The sequence below is a fragment of the Benincasa hispida genome, chromosome 11 (genome assembly GCF_027475165.1).
Source record: "Benincasa hispida cultivar pf3 chromosome 11, pf3_genome.v1.1, whole genome shotgun sequence".
In the NCBI taxonomy this organism is placed as follows: Eukaryota; Viridiplantae; Streptophyta; class Magnoliopsida; order Cucurbitales; family Cucurbitaceae; genus Benincasa; species Benincasa hispida.
The window spans coordinates 47,291,184-47,308,851 of record NC_143488.1 but is presented as its reverse complement, the minus strand read 5'-3'; the positions used below and the strand labels follow the sequence as shown (position 1 = coordinate 47,308,851).

Here is a 17,668-nt window from a genome sequence, read left to right as displayed (position 1 = left end):
GGTAAAATTGTAACATTTTGAAATTTAGGGACTAAATTGAAACAAAACTAAAAAATTAAGGACTAAATGTGCAACATTTCAAAATTTAGTGACCAAAACCTAGGATAAAAAAGGTATTATTTCCTAATTAATATTAATATATATGGATTAATATATATTAATATTAATATAGTATAGATTTAGCATTTAGCGTAAAATTAAATAACCCATATTTGAAAATGGAAAAAGAAAAAGATCCTCAATCGAAAAAGAAAAGTATAAAAAATCCCCCACCGAAAAACCCTAAAACCCAAAGCCCTCAAAGTCGCCTGCTCCAGTTTTGCTGGGAGACATCATACTCAAATTTCCCTTCTTTCCGTTCCTGAATTTCGCAGTTGCTCGAAATTAAGTCATCAATGGCTATGGAGATGGATGTAGAGCATAGGGAAACAATCAACAATGTTATGATCCTCTTGACCGATCCCGAAGGCACGCCGTTGGGAGCTCCCATGTATCTTCCCCAAAATGCAGGGCCTCAGCAGCTTCAGCAGATGGTCAATAAGCTTCTCAACAATGTAAGCTTCGTTAAAAGCAACGTTTTCTTTCCTCTTCCCATTAAGCTTGTCAACAATTAAATTTCGAGTAAAGTAAAATTGAATTTATGTGAATTGGAGTTAGCTGAGTTTATGTGAATTTTGATTATCAAGCGATATTTGATTGGGATGTTTTGAATTGGTTTTAAGAGCTTCCTGTTTCCGAGTCGGAGGAATGTGAAAACAATGAACTAAAAAAGTACTTAGGGGTCAGAAAAACGGATTGGTTACTTAAAATTTCTCTGAAATGATGTAAAACGAAGGTTGCTAGTAAGTAAATATTTTCCCTTTCTTATTCCAATATGAAACAAGTTTCACATATTTTCGAAGTAGTTTAGCTTTTGATAATTCAACTTCTAGTAATCATCAAGGAATGAATACCATGCATATGTCAATTGTCAAGTCAATTTCAATTATAAAAAATGGCTATATTTAAGAAGAATTAAGACCAAGAAAATAATTATTTTAAAAGTTGCATGATACCAAAATAATAGATTGTTTTGGAATTGTTTAGGAGGAGAAGCTACCGTATGCTTTTTACGTATCTGACCAGGAGCTTATTGGTTCACTTGGTGCCTACTTAGAGAAAAACAAAGGTAATATATTGCTTGAATAATGGTTGGAAAAGCGTTTTTGGATGAAGTTATCCATTGTTTACTTTCATGTGGTGGTAAAATTCATTTTCATGGTACACATGGGCTTAGTTTCTTCCATTGAACATATGTACAGTCTCTGTTGAGAAGGTGCTTACTGTAGTTTATCAACCACAAGCAGTATTCCGCATACGTCCTGTTAGTCGTTGTTCAGCAACAATTTCTGGTACATTTTTGTTTCCTTCTTCTTTTTAGTTATATGTGGTTATCATTGTTTAGGTTTAATGACTCCATTGTACTTTTGTTTCAGGTCATGCTGAAGCTGTTCTTTCTGTTTCTTTTAGCCCTGATGGGCGACAGTTGGCAAGTGGTTCAGGTGACACTACAGTTCGGCTATGGGACATTTATACGCAGACACCATTGTTCACCTGTACAGGTAATATACACATCTATGCAGCCAAGTTTTTTAGCCTAATATTGAAACTGTTGAATATACTAGATCCAAAATTAATTTTATTATGGGATTTATCCTTAAAAAAAATAATTTTATTATAGGAGCCTTAAAGGAGGAGATCAAATGGATTTAACTTCACTTTTTTTTTTAATTATTTATTTAATGAAAAATTTCCTTCAAGGTATATGATATGTATATATTTGTCATCCCTAAAGGGTAAAAGAGGTCTACTTCATGAGTTTGATAGTGGTTCAGATGTGGTATTCATTATGGCACTGCCCCTGGTTTGAAAAATGCCGTGTTTTTGTTTTTGTTCTTTTTTGTTGTGTGTTCTCTCATTTTTTTTTTTCTTTTCGTTTTTGAACTAGTGTGTTTTCTTTAACCTGGGAGCAACATGAGATGATTTTCCATTTATTAATATCCATAGTTTCTATATCAAGCTAAAGTCAGATAGTTTTCCTCTCAATTTCCAGGGCATAAAAATTGGGTTCTTTCTATTGCCTGGTCACCGGACGGGAAGCATCTTGTAAGTGGGAGCAAAGCTGGTGAACTTTTTTGCTGGGATCCACAGACGGGGAAGCCATTGGGCAATCCACTCACTGTAAAGACTTCTTCCCCTAATGTGATCATACTTTTGAAATGTTTGTTAAGTTTGATGACTATTTCACCCAACTGAGAGTCAAACCAGCCAAACCAAAATCTGATTTCTAAGTTTTAAAGTTGTATGGTGTGCTATTTTGTCCAGAGTAGTATTGTTCTGAAATTTGATATATTTTTCTTTATTTCACCAGTGGATTTTCAAGTTTTGAAAAAGAATTTTAAGGACCAAATTCTGTTGCATTGGCCATCCGTTATTTATTGATGTCTTTCTTTGCAGCTAAGAAATTTGATATATTCTTCTTTATTTCACCATGGGCTTGTGTGTCCATGTTCGACACTTGAACACTCCAACACTTGTTCCATACATTTTGGACACTTGTTAGCACAATCGATGTGTTAGAAACTAGTTGTACTTAGTCAATACAGGTCCAACATTTGTTAATCATATATCAAACACTTGACTACAAATAAATTCTGAGAGCTCAATGCATCAAACTCATTTTTTTAAGCATATAAATGCATTAAACCTATTGAATTCGAAGTTTATTTTGTATAAAAATGACATATTTTAAACAATTTATATTATGAAAAACGTATTTTTCTTGTATTTGTGCCCTAGATTTTTAAAAAATGACGTGTCATCATGGTGGTGTGTGTCATATTCGTGTTTCCTATCCATACTCGTGCTTCTTAGCTTTGCAAGGTTTTAAACTGTTCCTATATTATTGTTTGAAGTCAATTTAACCTTTTTATTCTTTGAGAAAATTTGTTTGTGCTACTCTAGGTACCTTTTACTTTCAAGTTTTGTATGTGGAGTTAAAAATGATGTCAAATTGGAGAATCTATGTCTTGAAGCAATAGACTATGAGGGCACATGGATAGATTGTATAGTAGGAGCGATAGTTTCAAACTGCATGCTTTCATTGTTGTGTGGATATTGAATCTTATTCATTTGCCCATACTCTTTAAATGTTCTATAGGTTGTAGGACATGTTTACATCGTGGGTTAGGGTCAAGCTATGGTGGCCACTTATCTAGAATTTAACGTTCTGCATGTTTTCTTGACAACAAAATATTGTAGAGTATGGTGGTTGTCCTATGAGATTAGCCCAAGCGTGGGTGAGTAGGATTAGACACTTGTAGATGTCGGCAAATTTGTAGGACACATTAAGTTTCAAATTTTTGACTCATCGTTGCTTTTTGCATAGCCTTTTATATTCACGTTCTTAGATGTTATTGGTTTGTTAGCAAAACAGTCTATATAAACTCAACGGTAAACGATACTTAGAGGTCTGATTATAGTTGTAATAGTATATGCTGTAAAGGTCAAAATGCTTAAGCCACAAGAAATTTTTTTGTAACTAAAACCTCCACATGATCAATGATTATTAGTGATTGGAAGGCCATTCTTTTGTAGTTCTGTGGGGAGGGTTTTCTGTACTAGAGGCTCTTAGTTTGCTCTCATTTTTGTTAATAAACTATCACTCTATTTCTTTTTTCTAAAAGAAGAAGAGATTGGTTATATTTACGTATTGATAAGGATAAATCTATAATCTTTGTGGCATTTTTCATTACTCTTTGATACCTAAACAATGATTAAATACAAATTATTTTTATATTTATAGGCTTATTGGTGTGCAGTCATTAATTAATACTGTTTGAAACTCATGTTATAGGGCCACAAAAAATGGATTACTGGTATTTCGTGGGAACCTTTGCATCTAAGTGCACCATGCCGTCGCTTTGTGAGTTCTAGCAAGGATGGTGATGCACGCATATGGGATGTTTCTTTGAAAAAAAGTGTTATATGTCTCAGTGGTCATACTCTTGCAATAACTTGCGTCAAATGGGGTGGAGATGGAGTTATATATACAGGGTACGCTGATGCTCCTTAATTTTCTATGTTACTTTAAAAAATAAAATGAAAAATGAAATGAGAAAGTGAGAGGGAGGAGCGGACTACAGAAGCATTCTAGCATTCTTGATGCTATTGAGTTTGAACATCTGCGTACATTGTACTTGAGCGTGATCTACTTTCTTACTTCTAATAGTAAACGAAATCACTTCATACCAATGCATGGATAGAGTCAGTTTGAACTGACCATGGACTAAATTTATACTACTAAAGGCCAAAACTTCTACTTTCTTTCAGTCTATAGAAATGGTAACTTTTGATACCATTGATTGCCTATGCAATCAATATTTGATGGTGATCTGCATTGGCATTAAGCTACACTTAATGTTTCTGAAGACTGATAGCATTTCCTATTTTTCTTTTATTCTGAAATTGACATGTTCTCTCAAATGCCCCAGTTCTCAGGATTGTACTATTAAGGTTTGGGAAACTAAGCAAGGAAAACTAATACGTGAATTGAAGGTATGCTGCATACCCCATTTTCTGTACTATGAATTTTTTGAATTACTACTACTATTATTATAATTATTTTGGGTTATAATACATTAGAAGCCATTCATTCCTTTTGGGATCATATTACTTTGAGAGTTCATTAAGGGCTATTTTTTTGCTTTATGAGACAAAGATCTAACAATAAAAATTGTTCCTTTTTTATTTTAAAGAAAAATGGAAAATTTTTTATTTGTTGTATTCCAATTAGTGATAAGCCATTCAACTTTTAACATTCTGCAAAACATATTTGAGAATTTGGTTTGGATCTGTTTTTGTTTTTCATAAAGACTGGTTCAATTGTTGCTCATAGTGTCATCATCTGTTTCTATCTGGTATTGTGACAGGGACATGGTCATTGGGTTAACTCTCTTGCACTAAGCACCGAATATGTTCTCCGCACAGGAGCTTTTGATCATACAGGGAAACAGTTCTCTTCTCCAGAGGAAATGAAGAAGGTAACATGATTTGGAGAGTTCTGATTCTTATTTCTAGTATCCTTCCTCATACTTCCCGTGGAAAGGATTTTGTCCAAACACAATTTTATGTACATGTTGATGGTTTCTTTTACATGGAAATCAATCTTTTTGCAGCTATTTGCACGACTCTTTTATAGGGTAATACCATACATATGATATGCAGGAGGTGGTTCCTACAAAAATTAATACATAGGAGGTGGTTTCCTTGACTCAGGATTTTGGAAAAGAATTGCTGGTCAATTTTAGTTTCAAGGACATTAGAAAAATTAAAAATAGGAGTATAAGATCAAATAACTTCAATTTATGTCCATATGGAACATGGTCTGTTGTAGTGCCCTTTTTGTCTCATGACTTTTGTGTGCCAGCAGCAAGTTGGCTCCTTCTATCTTGTTTGCTTATATATGGCTGGTTTACAATTTCATATATAGTTTTCTGTTTCTAAAATTCATGCTATTTTAATTACTGAAACAGTGATGATTTTGGGACTGTTCCCAAAATAGTTTTTGCTTCCACAACCTTGTGTCATTTTTTTTCTCAAAATAGTTTGTTCATAAAAATATATATATTGTTCATCAAACATATTTATTGATTTTTCTGGAAGAAAAAAGATTTTAAATCTAGGAAGAATCGGTGTTCAAGGTGCTTCACAAGACGACAAGTCCCATGATCGCCTCCAGGTGAGAGGCGAGAAAAAGGAGTTGTCTGAATGAAGCGTGGAATAAATGAATAATATAATATAAATATATTAATAGATGGCATAAATTTTTGTATATAGTGACATAAGCTGTCAAAGCCTTGTAAGATTAGTACTAAATTGTAAAAACATCAAAATATCAAACCTTACCTCAATAAATCTGAATATATAATATAATAATAATAGTATACAAAAAAATCTCACCAGAAAATGAAATCAGAACCATCTAAGTGGTTTCAAAGAAAAAAAAATAGAAAACAATAAAAAAAGAAATTATAATTTGCCCTCCACTAACTGAAAGAAATTAAAATATAAAAATATTAACTGTTTCAAATTTATTATACAAAATATTAAATAATAATATAATGATTATTTTACATTTTAATGATTTAAATTGAAGATTCAATTAAAGAACCTTTGAAAAATGATTATAAAAGTTAAACATTTCATTAAAAACCCAACTCATGGAACAACTCAGCAAGAAGTCGAAGAAGAAAGAAGCTGAAGAAGAAAGACTGAAACAAATCAACCGAATATGCAGTGAAATGAAGAAGAAGACAGTCTACTGAAGAAAAAAAATTCAGAAGCTCCCGATCATGTCAGAAGAAGTAGGGGTGAAGACGGTTCGGTTCGGTTTGGTGGTCAAATCGAACCAAACCGATTTTTTTAAAATGTGAAACCGAACCAAACTGCATTCGGTTTCAAATTCGGTTTTGGCATTTTTAACAAATCCATGTTATATTCTTTTTTAATTAAAAACGGTTCGGTTCGGTTCTGTTCGTTTTTAAATTCGATTTTGTTCTTTAAATTAAAAGTGGTTTGGTTTTAAATTCGGTTTTACTCTTTTTTTAAATATATAAATAAATAAATATATATGAGTTAAAAACGGCTCGGTTCGGTTTCAAATTCGGTTTTCGAAAGTGAAACCAAACCGAACCGAATTAATTCGGTTTCAAAATTTCTTCAAACTGGATCGAACCGCATTTTTTGGTTTCACTGAGTTTTCGATTTGATTCGGTTTTTAAAAACGGTTCGGTTTTTGCGGTTTGAATGATCACTCCAAAGAAGAACATGAGAAGAAGAAGAATTGAACAAGAAAGCAAGGAAGAACAAAAGCTGTAGAATTTGGAGTCGAAGAAGAAGATGAAGAATTCAATTGAAAATGCATGCAAAACCACCGACTGTCTTAAAGATGAGATTGATAATCAAATTGACATTCGTTGCATGGCATTTCATTGGCCCTTTCACGAGTTTTTAGGGGTTAGATTTTGTCTCTCTTGAGTACTTTTCGATAATTGAATTCCAGTCGTTTATGAGAATCCAGGAATGAAGGTTCAATCAGACGATCATCCTCGTTTTGTCTTTTCCGATAGGCTTCATCAGTCTGAATAGTTCTTATTTAGCCTTAAAAAAAAGTGACTTTGACTGACTCTGCTGTTAGTACAGTACTTTTCTTTTCAACCAAAAAAGGGAAAAATAAAATTATTGGGCGTGCACCTTTGTCTAGGACAAAGGCACCCACAGGCGTACAAAAGCGCAGTCGACTGTCTGATTGAAGGCGCTCGCCCTGACTTATACAGAGGCGAGAAGATCCCAGGTCATCCGCCTCTTGCCTGAGGCGCGTGCTTGGGTCACCTCAACATCATTAGGAAGAATTACCTTTTTAGTCGTCAAGTTTTTAAGAATAGGCTTAGAATGTATTAAAATAATTTTTATATTATTTTAAATAATGATCTGACATTTTAAATCTGAAAAATAATTTTCAAAAACTCTCTTCTCCTTCGTCCACCATCCCCTCTTCTTCTTCCTTGTCCTGCATTTTAAGGTAAGTTTAATTTTGTTTTGGAGATTAATTTAAATTTGATTGAGTTGGTGAAGCGTTGCTTGGAATATAGTTTAAATATAAATCTAATTAAGTAAATTAGGTTTAAATGTGAGAAAGGAGAGGGAATGAGGGTGGATGGAGGAGAGAGAGGAAAGAAAATAGGGAGAGAGGAGTTAATTTTTTAAAATGAATTTTCTAATTTAAAATGTCATATCATTATTTAAAATAATAAAAAATTAATCGGGGATCTTTTAAATTTATTCTTGAAAATTTCGAGGACTAAAAGGATATATTTTAAAAACTCAGGGATGAAACTCACATATTACTCAAGGACTAGAAGGGGAGTTTTTCCTTAAATCTATTTCTCAAATAGGGTTGTAATTTTCTTTTTTTCTTTTAAAAAAATTGACCAGAGTTTCGATTTTCAGAAGTACTTTTAGGAAGTGGAAAACCATGCATAAAAATTTGATTTCTGGAAACCAAGAACTAAAAACAAAATAGTTACTTCTTTTTCAAAAAAAAAAAAAAAAGTGGTTGCTAAATGAAGCCATTGGTTTCTAGTCAGTTAACTATCTGTATCGCTTAGTTCTTGCTTCTTCCATGATTTGCAGGTTGCTTTAGAAAGGTATAATAAGATGAAAGGCAATGCTCCGGAAAGATTGGTTTCAGGATCTGATGATTTTACGATGTTTCTATGGGAACCTGCAGTTAGCAAGCAACCTAAGACACGTATGACAGGCCATCAACAGGTAAATTTCTTTGTAACTGTTTTTTTCTTCCTGTAATATCATGCATCATACATTAGTCGTGGCATTCTCATGATTATCCTGCTCCGCATCAACCACATTTCACCATGTACCATATTTCTGTTTTTTTTTTGTTAACTGTATGCCACAAGAGCTCTTCGTGAAACACTACTATTTGGACATGGTTATTTGTCCTAGTTCTTATTTCTAGTGGGTGAAATGGAGCAGCCAGAACAATCTTTTGTAATGACACCATTCAGGCATTCACTCTATCAAACTAGATTGGAAGGTCTTGTAATTTTTGTATTGGGGAGGGGACTCCTTGTTCCTTTTACTTTAGGTTGTTCTCTGGTCTCTTTGGAGGAATAAAGTCTTCTGATCTTTTCTTATTAAAAAAAAAAAAAGGAAAAAGAAAAAGGGTTTGATCTGTTTTTTTGGACTTTTCTTTTGATCAGACCAGTCAAGATGAACAATTTTGTACGCCTCCCATCATTGATTTGCTTGAATCCTTAGCTAAGCTCATCATAAAATTTTAACAGTATAAATTGTAAGGTCTCTCTACCTTTGAGGGAAAAAAGCTATGAGAGAAGTTTAAAAGGGAAAATAATTAAGTATAAGTCATATCATGAGCATACTTTTCTATCCAAATAATATCCGAAGCATACTCAACATGTCCATTAGATGTTTATCCATGTAAGTCAATATTGATAACTGATATGCTTGTATGAGTATGACATTGAAAAAGCTTGTGCATTGAGCATTTTTGGAGTTTTCCTCATTTTTAAGTGAAGTATGAATTTGCTTACTTTCAGCTTGTGAATCATGTTTATTTCTCACCTGACGGACAATGGGTGGCCAGTGCATCCTTTGATAAGTCTGTGAAACTGTGGAATGGCATTACTGGAAAATTTGTTGCTGCTTTTCGGGGTCATGTAGGGCCTGTCTATCAAATCAGGTTTGTTCCACTTAATTCCTGTGCTTCAATTAACCATTCAATTTGCTGAATTAATTATTGTTTTCCCGATGCAGTTGGTCTGCTGATAGTAGGCTTCTTTTGAGCGGCAGCAAAGACTCCACCCTGAAGGTACTTGGGTGTATATGTTTGCCCTGATTCTTCTAGTGTTTCCTAAAAATGAATGCTTTGAGTTGAGTTGCTGCATGATGCATGTTCTGTTTAGATGCATTGCAACATGTAAATGAATCAAATGATTGAAGTTGTATCTCTACGGACTGCTTTGAGTTGAGTTGCTGCATGATGCATGTTCTGTTTAGATGCAATTGCAACATGTAAATGAATCAAATGATTGAAGTTGTATCTCTACGGACTGGTGGTTTTATAAGTGCATTGGAGACTGTTTTTCTACAGTTTTCTGCATTGTGTTTCGTGGAGTTTGCTCCATACTAATTTAGGCTTAATGTTGATTTCTATATGTTTAGATTTGGGATATCAGAACACACAAGTTAAAAGAAGACCTTCCAGGCCATGCAGATGAGGTATGGTTCCATCCTATTGTTAGACACATTGTGGCTCCCTCAATGCGTGCCTCTCTTTACCATATTCTAAATTTAGCTTTTGATTTTGTGCAGGTTTTTGCTGTTGATTGGAGTCCAGATGGTGAGAAGGTGGCTTCTGGTGGCAAGGACAAAGTATTAAAGCTATGGATGGGCTAGGGGTTAGCTGAGGGTGCCAATTCAATTGTATTTGTGGAAGTTTAAAAACGGTGTCACTGAATGCAAGCGTCAGAATCGCACTGCCAAAGGGGCATAGATGTCGAATGATATAAAGACAAGCAAAAGGGATGGCAAGCAGAACCAGCATACAGGTTGGATTTTGCACTAACATTTTGGTTGTGCTGTGGCTGCTGATTTTAAGCAGGATTTGGGGTTGGGTCTCGACCGTTGGCTCACTCGCTTCTTTGGACAACCGCTGCAGATACTGTCTGGAGAATATGCAGTACATGACGTGATATCCTAATCTTTGTCTTGGCTGGTTTATCATATACTACAATTTTATGTTAACATATCCACCAGCATTTGTAATTTTCATTTTCCATTGCTTATTATATCCTTTTGACTCTAATAATAGAATTGATGCTAACTTATACTATAGAATTGTTAGCCGTTTAATATTTGGGCAGTAGATTTTCTCTCGGTGAAGTCATTTTTGGGGGAGAGACCGCGCTTTTGGGATCTGCGTGCTCCTTGGTTAGAACCACTAAGGGGTTCTAATGGTTTGGACTTGAGTAGACTGAAAAAAGACATCCAACCTTGGCAAGAACGACGTTCCGCAGAATATATGACCCATGCTCCTTTAGGTTCTTTAAATTCCGTGGGGGGCGTAGCGACCGAAATTAATGCAGATAATTCTGTCTCTGCGAAGTGCATTTTTTGAACCGATGAAAGCTACATAAAGTTGTATTAAGGCAACCTCAATCATCAGTTATTTTCAGTTGAGTTTTGTTGAGGAACCGTGTTGTGTTATGAGGTTGTTAATCCTACCTAGAACAATTTTATTATTTGAAATGTTGCATATAGGATAGTTAGGTTGCTGCAAAATATGGATTTAGAGCCTCCTTCAGAACTAGATTTTGGTTTGAAGGACGAAGATCTAAGAAAGAAATTACAATTGATTTCCAAGATGCTGAACTAGGCAAGATGTATGTCATTTAATCGAGCAAGGAATTATACATGCAGCCCTTCAAATCATCTAAGTGCATGTTAGGAAGTGGTCTTGAAATTGTTGAAATCATTTTTGTCGTGTTCAAAATCACTCCTCCCTCAGTCATACAAATAATGGAGAAATTATTGTTTTTTATGAAAGATATTTTTTTGTGTACCTTCGAGAAAGTCTTCTAACCTTTTAGGTGGCTTCCTCAGACCACTTTTGATTATGAAGGCATACTGGTATTGCTGAAGAAGCCTTCTGACCATTTTTTTGGCGTATCCAGTGTTGTTGACATATAACTATGTCTTTATACCTGTTAGATGCTTTTTTGATGATGTTGAGAGGAAAGCCTTTCTGGAATTTCTTATGGCTTTTGGTAATGCATGTCAATGATTATTAATAATAATAATAATAATAATAATAATAATAATAATAATAATAATAATAATAATAATAATAAAACTTCAAGGAAGTCTTTTGGCTTTTTACAGTGACTAGCTTCTTTGTCATACTTTCAGTCATTGGAAAGTACAAAACAATCCTAGATCATATGATTTATCAATGTTATGGTGTATACTTGAAAAAAAAAACAATTGGAAGATAGCACGATTCTTTAGCATGGTCTTGGCGTGTGGTCCCGTTCGTAAATTATATTAGAACCACAGGTAGACGGTTATCTCCAAGTGGTTTCTTAGGAACCAAACCACAAAAAAAGAAGCATTGGTGTAAAGTTTAAGGGAAGAAAAATAAGTGACGTGTGCAGAAGAGTACAAAGTTTATAAGGAATAGAAGAGATGTACAAATGTTGAAGGCGGATCAAGTGGCATGCATTTAGAGTTGCAATGTTCTTCATACAGAAAGGATAAACGTGTAGTTTCCTGTTTCATTAGATGATAGAAGTGCATACATATATATGTGTGTGCTGTACATATACAAAGGCAGATTCTTATGCAACTATATCAATGATATTTACACCCGCTATACTGAATCACAGCATCTAGAGAGAGAACTTTGAAACAAATACCCAAGGAGGAGGAAAGTTATAGTTCAATTATTTCAACATCAAGAACTGTTCTTCTTCCATATCAAGATTGAAAAACCTTGCCCACAACTTTATCAAGCAACTTGAAATAAGCAGTCGACCATGATCATTTAGCTGCAAAAATGCAGAAAGGAACTAAAATCCCAGCTGCAAATCCAACCCCAAGACTCAGGTCAAACCAATTATCAATCACTTCATTTTTGCTCTCATCTTCATCTCTCCCTCCCTCTGAACTTTCAGTGTCTTGACACATTACAGGAAGAGGAGCTCCACAGAGACCAGGATTTCCACCAAAAGATGAAGTATTAAAAGTTTCAAATTGATATCCAACAGGAATCTTTCCTGACAAGTTATTGTTCGACAGATTCAAATAACTCAATGACGTCAATTTAGTCAAGCTTGGAGGAATGGGACCTGAAAGCCTGTTGTTTGAGAGATCTAGAGATGATAATTCCATCAGGTTTGAAATGTTCTCTGGAATTTGGCCACTGATATGGTTTTGAGACAAGTTCAAGGCAATTAACCCAGCTAACTCAGTTATATCCTGTGGAAAATCTCCATACAAATCATTCCCAGAGAGATCCATGCTTATTACAAGGAAAAGGGTCTTAGTGTATCTCAATAATGTTCCTTTTGTATTCAAGACATAGTTTTCTTTATAGTAAATGCTTGTGTACTTCCCATAGAATAGATAACGGTTTGTCATCTGGGGTTGAACCATAGCTTGGAGATTTCTGAAACCAATCGAAATGGAACCATTCAACTTATTATCTGCCAGGTCCAAGACTTGCAATGAGCCTAGATTTAGAAGTGGAGGAATTGCTCCAGAAAATTCATTTGACCTCAAGCTGAGAATTCTTAGATTTGGAAAACTAGTTCCAATCCAAGGAGGAATACTGCCCATAAGACCATTTCCCCCGAGGTTCAGTGTTTCCAGACTCGACAGATTTTGGAGAGACGGCGGGAGCTTTCCAGTGAGTCTGTTTTCACTTAAATGAAGAGTCTGAAGCTGATATAGTTGACCCAAAGAGTCTGGAACTGGACCTACTAAATAGTTATTATCGAGGTCAATTGCTTTCAACAACGAACAGTTCCCAATTGTTGAAGGAATGTTACCCGTCAAGTTATTCCCTGAAAGATTAATGACCTGAAGAATTTGCATTTCTCCTACAGTGTCTGGAATTTCACCTGTTATTTGATTATCAGCAAGAGACAGAAAGACAATGTTTGGCATTACCTTATCTATATTCTTTGGTATAGGACCTGAGAATGTGTTATTTGAAAGTTCTAGTGAAACAATTTCAGAGCTTGGAAGGGGTATGGGTCCTTCAAGGAGATTGGAGCTGAGATCAACATCTGCAAAGGGAGCTACTTTTAATGGGTTAGGTAGTCGTCCCTCTAACTGGTTGTGAGAAACGTTTAAAAGAGAGAGATTTGGTGAAATTTTCCAAAACCAGCTGGGAATGGGACCTGAGATGCTGGCATTTGAGAAGTCCAAGTATTGAACCTCAGTTTGTGATTTGAGCCAAAGTGGAAATAAAGGACCCAAGTAGCATGAACCCATGTCAAGATTTCTGACTTGAAATGGAGGAACCCAATTTGTATTGACGATTAATCTTAAAGAATTTGAAGATAGATGTAAGATTCTCAGCTTGCTTAAGTTTGAAAAATGTGCTTCAGAGATTGTACCTGTCAATTGATTGTTGGAAACATCCAAAACAGATAACTCCGGAAGCTGTCCTATACTCTCAGGGAGATTCCCATTTAGTTTATTTGCTTGAAGTCCCAATGAAGACAGATTTTTAAGCGATCTGAAGGCAATAATGGGACCTTGAAGAGAGTTATAACTCAAACTTAGTTCAATAATATTCTGAAGTTGACCTAACCACTTGGGCAATCCCCCCACCAGTTTGTTGTTGGACAAAACTAGGTGCTCCAGGTTGAAGAGTGGAAGTGCTGGATTGCAGTTTTCATTTCCTTCGAGAGATTCAGGTAATATCCCGTTCAAATTATTTCCCGATAACCGGAAAAATGTTAGGTTGCAAAGACGGCCAATGGTGCTGGGAATCCCTCCTTCGACGTTGTTCTTGAAAAGATCAAAATAAGCAAGAGAACTCATGTTTCCCAAGGAAGATGGAAGCTTTCCATGAATTTTGTTTTGAGCTAGATTAAGAACTTCCACCCTATTCCACCCTCTCCGAAATAACTGCGAGCAGCTCGCCGAGAGATTTTGATTTCCAGAGAGGTCCAACAAGCGCAAAATGGGCAGATCACTGAGGCCAAGAGGAATTCTACCATACAAATTACAATCACTCATACTGATCAAGGTCAGGCTACTGATATTCACAAGCCAATTGGGAATTTGAGAATGGATTTGGTTTCCTGATAGATCTATGACAGAAAGAAGAGTGAAATTGACTGTCATTGGAGATGAAGAAATGGAACCAGATAAACCACTGTCACTCATATGCAACTCTGTTAAATATCTAAGCTTGCTCAATATCTTAAACCAGTCAGATTTCACTGAGGAAAGGTCTATGTTGTCCATTGCTAGATACTTCAAAGACACAAGTCCACCAGCCCATTCAAGGTTATCAACTATTAGATTCAAATTCTCCATATCAAGATATTGCAAGCTAGAGATATTACCCAAACTAGGAGGAAGCATATCACCAAAGCCAGCATTTGATAAGTTTAAGTACTGCAACTTCTTCAAAGAGCCAAAGAAATCAGGAACTGGGATATCATTGAATGTGTTATAACTCAAATCCAAATATCTCAAAGACTTGAGTTTTGTCAGTGAAGGACTTATCTCTCCACTAAGATTCCAGAACCCTTGCTCCCCCAAGGGATATGGATTATGAAGATCAATTGCAGTAACAGCTCCAGTTGTATTTGCACACCTCACCCCTCGCCATTGGCAACAGTTCGGCCCTTTCCACGACTCGAGTCGATTCTCAGGATCGTTAAGCCCATTTCTGAAGGCAATCAATGCTTCTCGGTCAGGTTTCAGACACTCAATAGACATTCCATTAATGTTATAGATAAGTTCAGTGGTCAGTAATAATAGAACTCGAATAGCTAAGGGAAGAACTAGACTTCTATCCATTGACAAAGCTCTCTTATACTGTTGTTAAGTTGAAGGATATCAAACGGACCTCCCTATAAGATAATTTTAATATGGTCGGTTTCCTTTCTTTTGCAGTCTGTTTTGCTACAACATTGATTAAGATTGTTTTTGGTTAACAACATAGTTCTATTTTGTGGGTTTATGTTTGTAATCCCTCATATGAAGTCAAACATGATTTTTTGAATATAAAATGTGATGAACATACGAGAAGTTGAAACTGATATATATTTAATAGTGTGTTGAACAAAGTTGCTAGAACCATGGCAAGAAGTTAGGAAGTTTAGGATTTAAAATTGTTCAAATTGTTCAAATCAAACAAGTGACAAACAGCCAAGGATTAATAGTATTCAAAGTCTTTTAAAAATAGTTTTGTGATATTATATCTGGTTTGACCATGGAACCTGCTTGTTGATATCATTTTCTTGTAAATTTGGATAAAAATCAAATAGAATTATTCTGTCTTTGTGAATAAGACAGACAAGGGATGTAGACTGAGGAGGTAATAGCAACAATTTAAGCTAAAATACCATTTTTGGTCTTTATATATTTAATTTATCTGTTTTGTTTTATTAGCCAACTAAATTGTCAAGGCTAAATTTTAAAAAAAATCTCTAAATTATATATATATTTTTAAATATATTCTTGAACTTTCAAAGTTTTATTAATATCCTTAAATTTTCAAAAAAAAATTAAAAAAAATATATATTCTTATTAGTTTTTTTTTTAAAAAATATTTTTAAACTTTCAAAAGTTTCATTATATCTTAAAATACTCATTAGTTTTTTTTTTTAAAAAAATGTTTTTAAATTTTCAAAAGTTTCATCATATTCTTAAAAGATTACTCTTATCATCAGTATATAGATGAAAATCTTTATTATTTCGTTTTAAAAATAATGTTGAACTTTCAAAAGTTGCATGGATATCTTTAACATTTGTTTAAAAAAAGAAAAAAAAAGAAAAGAAAAACGTCATTTTGTTTGTATATGGACAAAACTGTTTATCTACATGTCCTATCATCTCCTTTCTTCATTTCCTTCGCTAATTTCTAGTTAATCCTCTTTTTTAATTCTTCTATCTCTAGAACTTTCCTTATTCCCCTTCTTTTTTTTTCCCTCTCTATTTAAATGTCAAATATAAACTTAAAAGAAATTTTCTCTTTTTGCATGCTCAAACATAAATATAAGAAATTTCAATACATAAACAATTAATTTCTTTGAAATTATCTCAGGTTAAGAAAGAACCTATTGAAAAACACCTTAAATAACACCCTCATTTTTTTTATATTGATGAAGGGATTGATTTCAGAAAAAAGTATTTTTCAAAAAACTCATTTTTGTTTAAACACTTTTGATAAATACTTATTAAAATACACTAGACAATGTATTCTAAACACACCCAAAATTTGGTGATGTACATATTTTCCGTTTATTTTTCCATCCCATTGGTTGTCCTCAAAATTATGACCTAAATTATAGACCTGCTTCTTTTTGTTTATCAAACATAAATATAAGCATTTTAACTCACATTCAACTACCAACGAACAATTTTACTAAAATATTTAAGATAATAAGATTTATGGAGGGAATTTAATAAGAGTTTTTTTCTAAAGGAAAAAAGTTTATACGATAAACTAAAAATTAATAGGTATAAATTAATTTTAGGGTAATTATTAAAAACGACGAAATTGTTAGTAGAATGTCACACTGGTAATATCTATCACTAGAGATACTTTGTCATATTGTGAATGAGTTTGCTAAAAGGGACCGTAATGATATTGTGACCCAAATAAAATAAAATGAAACATTGTGCATGTGAAGAACATGGAAAATTATTGAGGCCGTATTATTTTGTGGTCTGAACTTTTAATTATTGAAATTGTCGTGGTTCTCAAAAAAAAAAAAAAAAAAAAAAAAAAAAACGATTCTGAAAAATCATTTCAGTCATTGTTTTTCTTTCGATCTAATAATTGCTCACTGTGTACATTTTATCCACTCTTTGTAACTTTGATATCTGTCCATGTTATTTTTCATACATAAACACATATTTGAAGTTAGGTTTAAATAATCTTTTTGACTTTTTTTTTTTTGAAAGAATAATGTTTTGGACTTTGTATAGTTAATCTTGATCTATTTTGATATATATATGTTTTTAAAGTTTTTTTACATTTTAATTTATACTAATGAAACATTTATTTTAATCCCTTATATGCCTGGTGTATTGAGTTCATATATAAGTTCTTTTACAAGCAAAGATAAAAATGGTTTATTTTTTAAAGTAAAAGGATATAAACGATTTTTTCAAAATACATGGACTAAATTGAACAAAAATTGAAAATACATCGAACAAAAATAATATATTCGAAGTCGTATTTAACCTTGAAATTTTGAAATTAAATCATTATTTTTAACAATTTAGAATACAGACACAACACAAAGTAATTATATTACAAAGTTTTAGATTTAGA

The 17,668-nt window shown here is 33.7% G+C and overlaps 2 protein-coding genes across 2 annotated transcripts; one reads left to right on the top strand and one right to left on the bottom strand.

Annotated features, from left to right (window-relative positions):
• Nucleotides 1-220: 220 nt before the first annotated feature.
• LOC120091732 (WD-40 repeat family protein / notchless protein) lies at nucleotides 221-10,476 on the top strand. Its single transcript, XM_039049848.2, has 13 exons — nucleotides 221-554; nucleotides 1,087-1,168; nucleotides 1,302-1,391; nucleotides 1,476-1,601; nucleotides 2,093-2,220; nucleotides 3,896-4,095; nucleotides 4,533-4,596; nucleotides 4,971-5,081; nucleotides 8,233-8,370; nucleotides 9,180-9,322; nucleotides 9,397-9,451; nucleotides 9,805-9,861; nucleotides 9,955-10,476. The coding sequence occupies exons 1-13, from the start codon at nucleotides 396-398 to the stop codon at nucleotides 10,036-10,038; spliced, it is 1,437 nt and encodes a 478-aa protein (XP_038905776.1). The 5' UTR covers nucleotides 221-395; the 3' UTR covers nucleotides 10,039-10,476.
• Nucleotides 10,477-11,983: 1,507 nt separating this feature from the next.
• On the bottom strand, nucleotides 11,984-15,316 carry LOC120090287 (receptor-like protein EIX2). The gene is given in 1 exon segment (XM_039047861.2): nucleotides 11,984-15,316. A coding segment is annotated over 1 exon segment (3,066 nt). The 5' UTR covers nucleotides 15,184-15,316; the 3' UTR covers nucleotides 11,984-12,117.
• Between the last annotated feature and the right edge of the window lie 2,352 nt (nucleotides 15,317-17,668).

Coding starts and splice junctions, on each gene's coding strand:
- LOC120091732 (XM_039049848.2), top strand. CDS start 396: ATGGCTATGGAGATGGATGTAGAGCATAGGGAAACAATCAACAATGTT. Junction 1,392..1,475: donor TTGTTCAGCAACAATTTCTG/GTACATTTTTGT, acceptor CTTTTGTTTCAG/GTCATGCTGAAGCTGTTCTT. Junction 8,371..9,179: donor GTATGACAGGCCATCAACAG/GTAAATTTCTTT, acceptor GCTTACTTTCAG/CTTGTGAATCATGTTTATTT.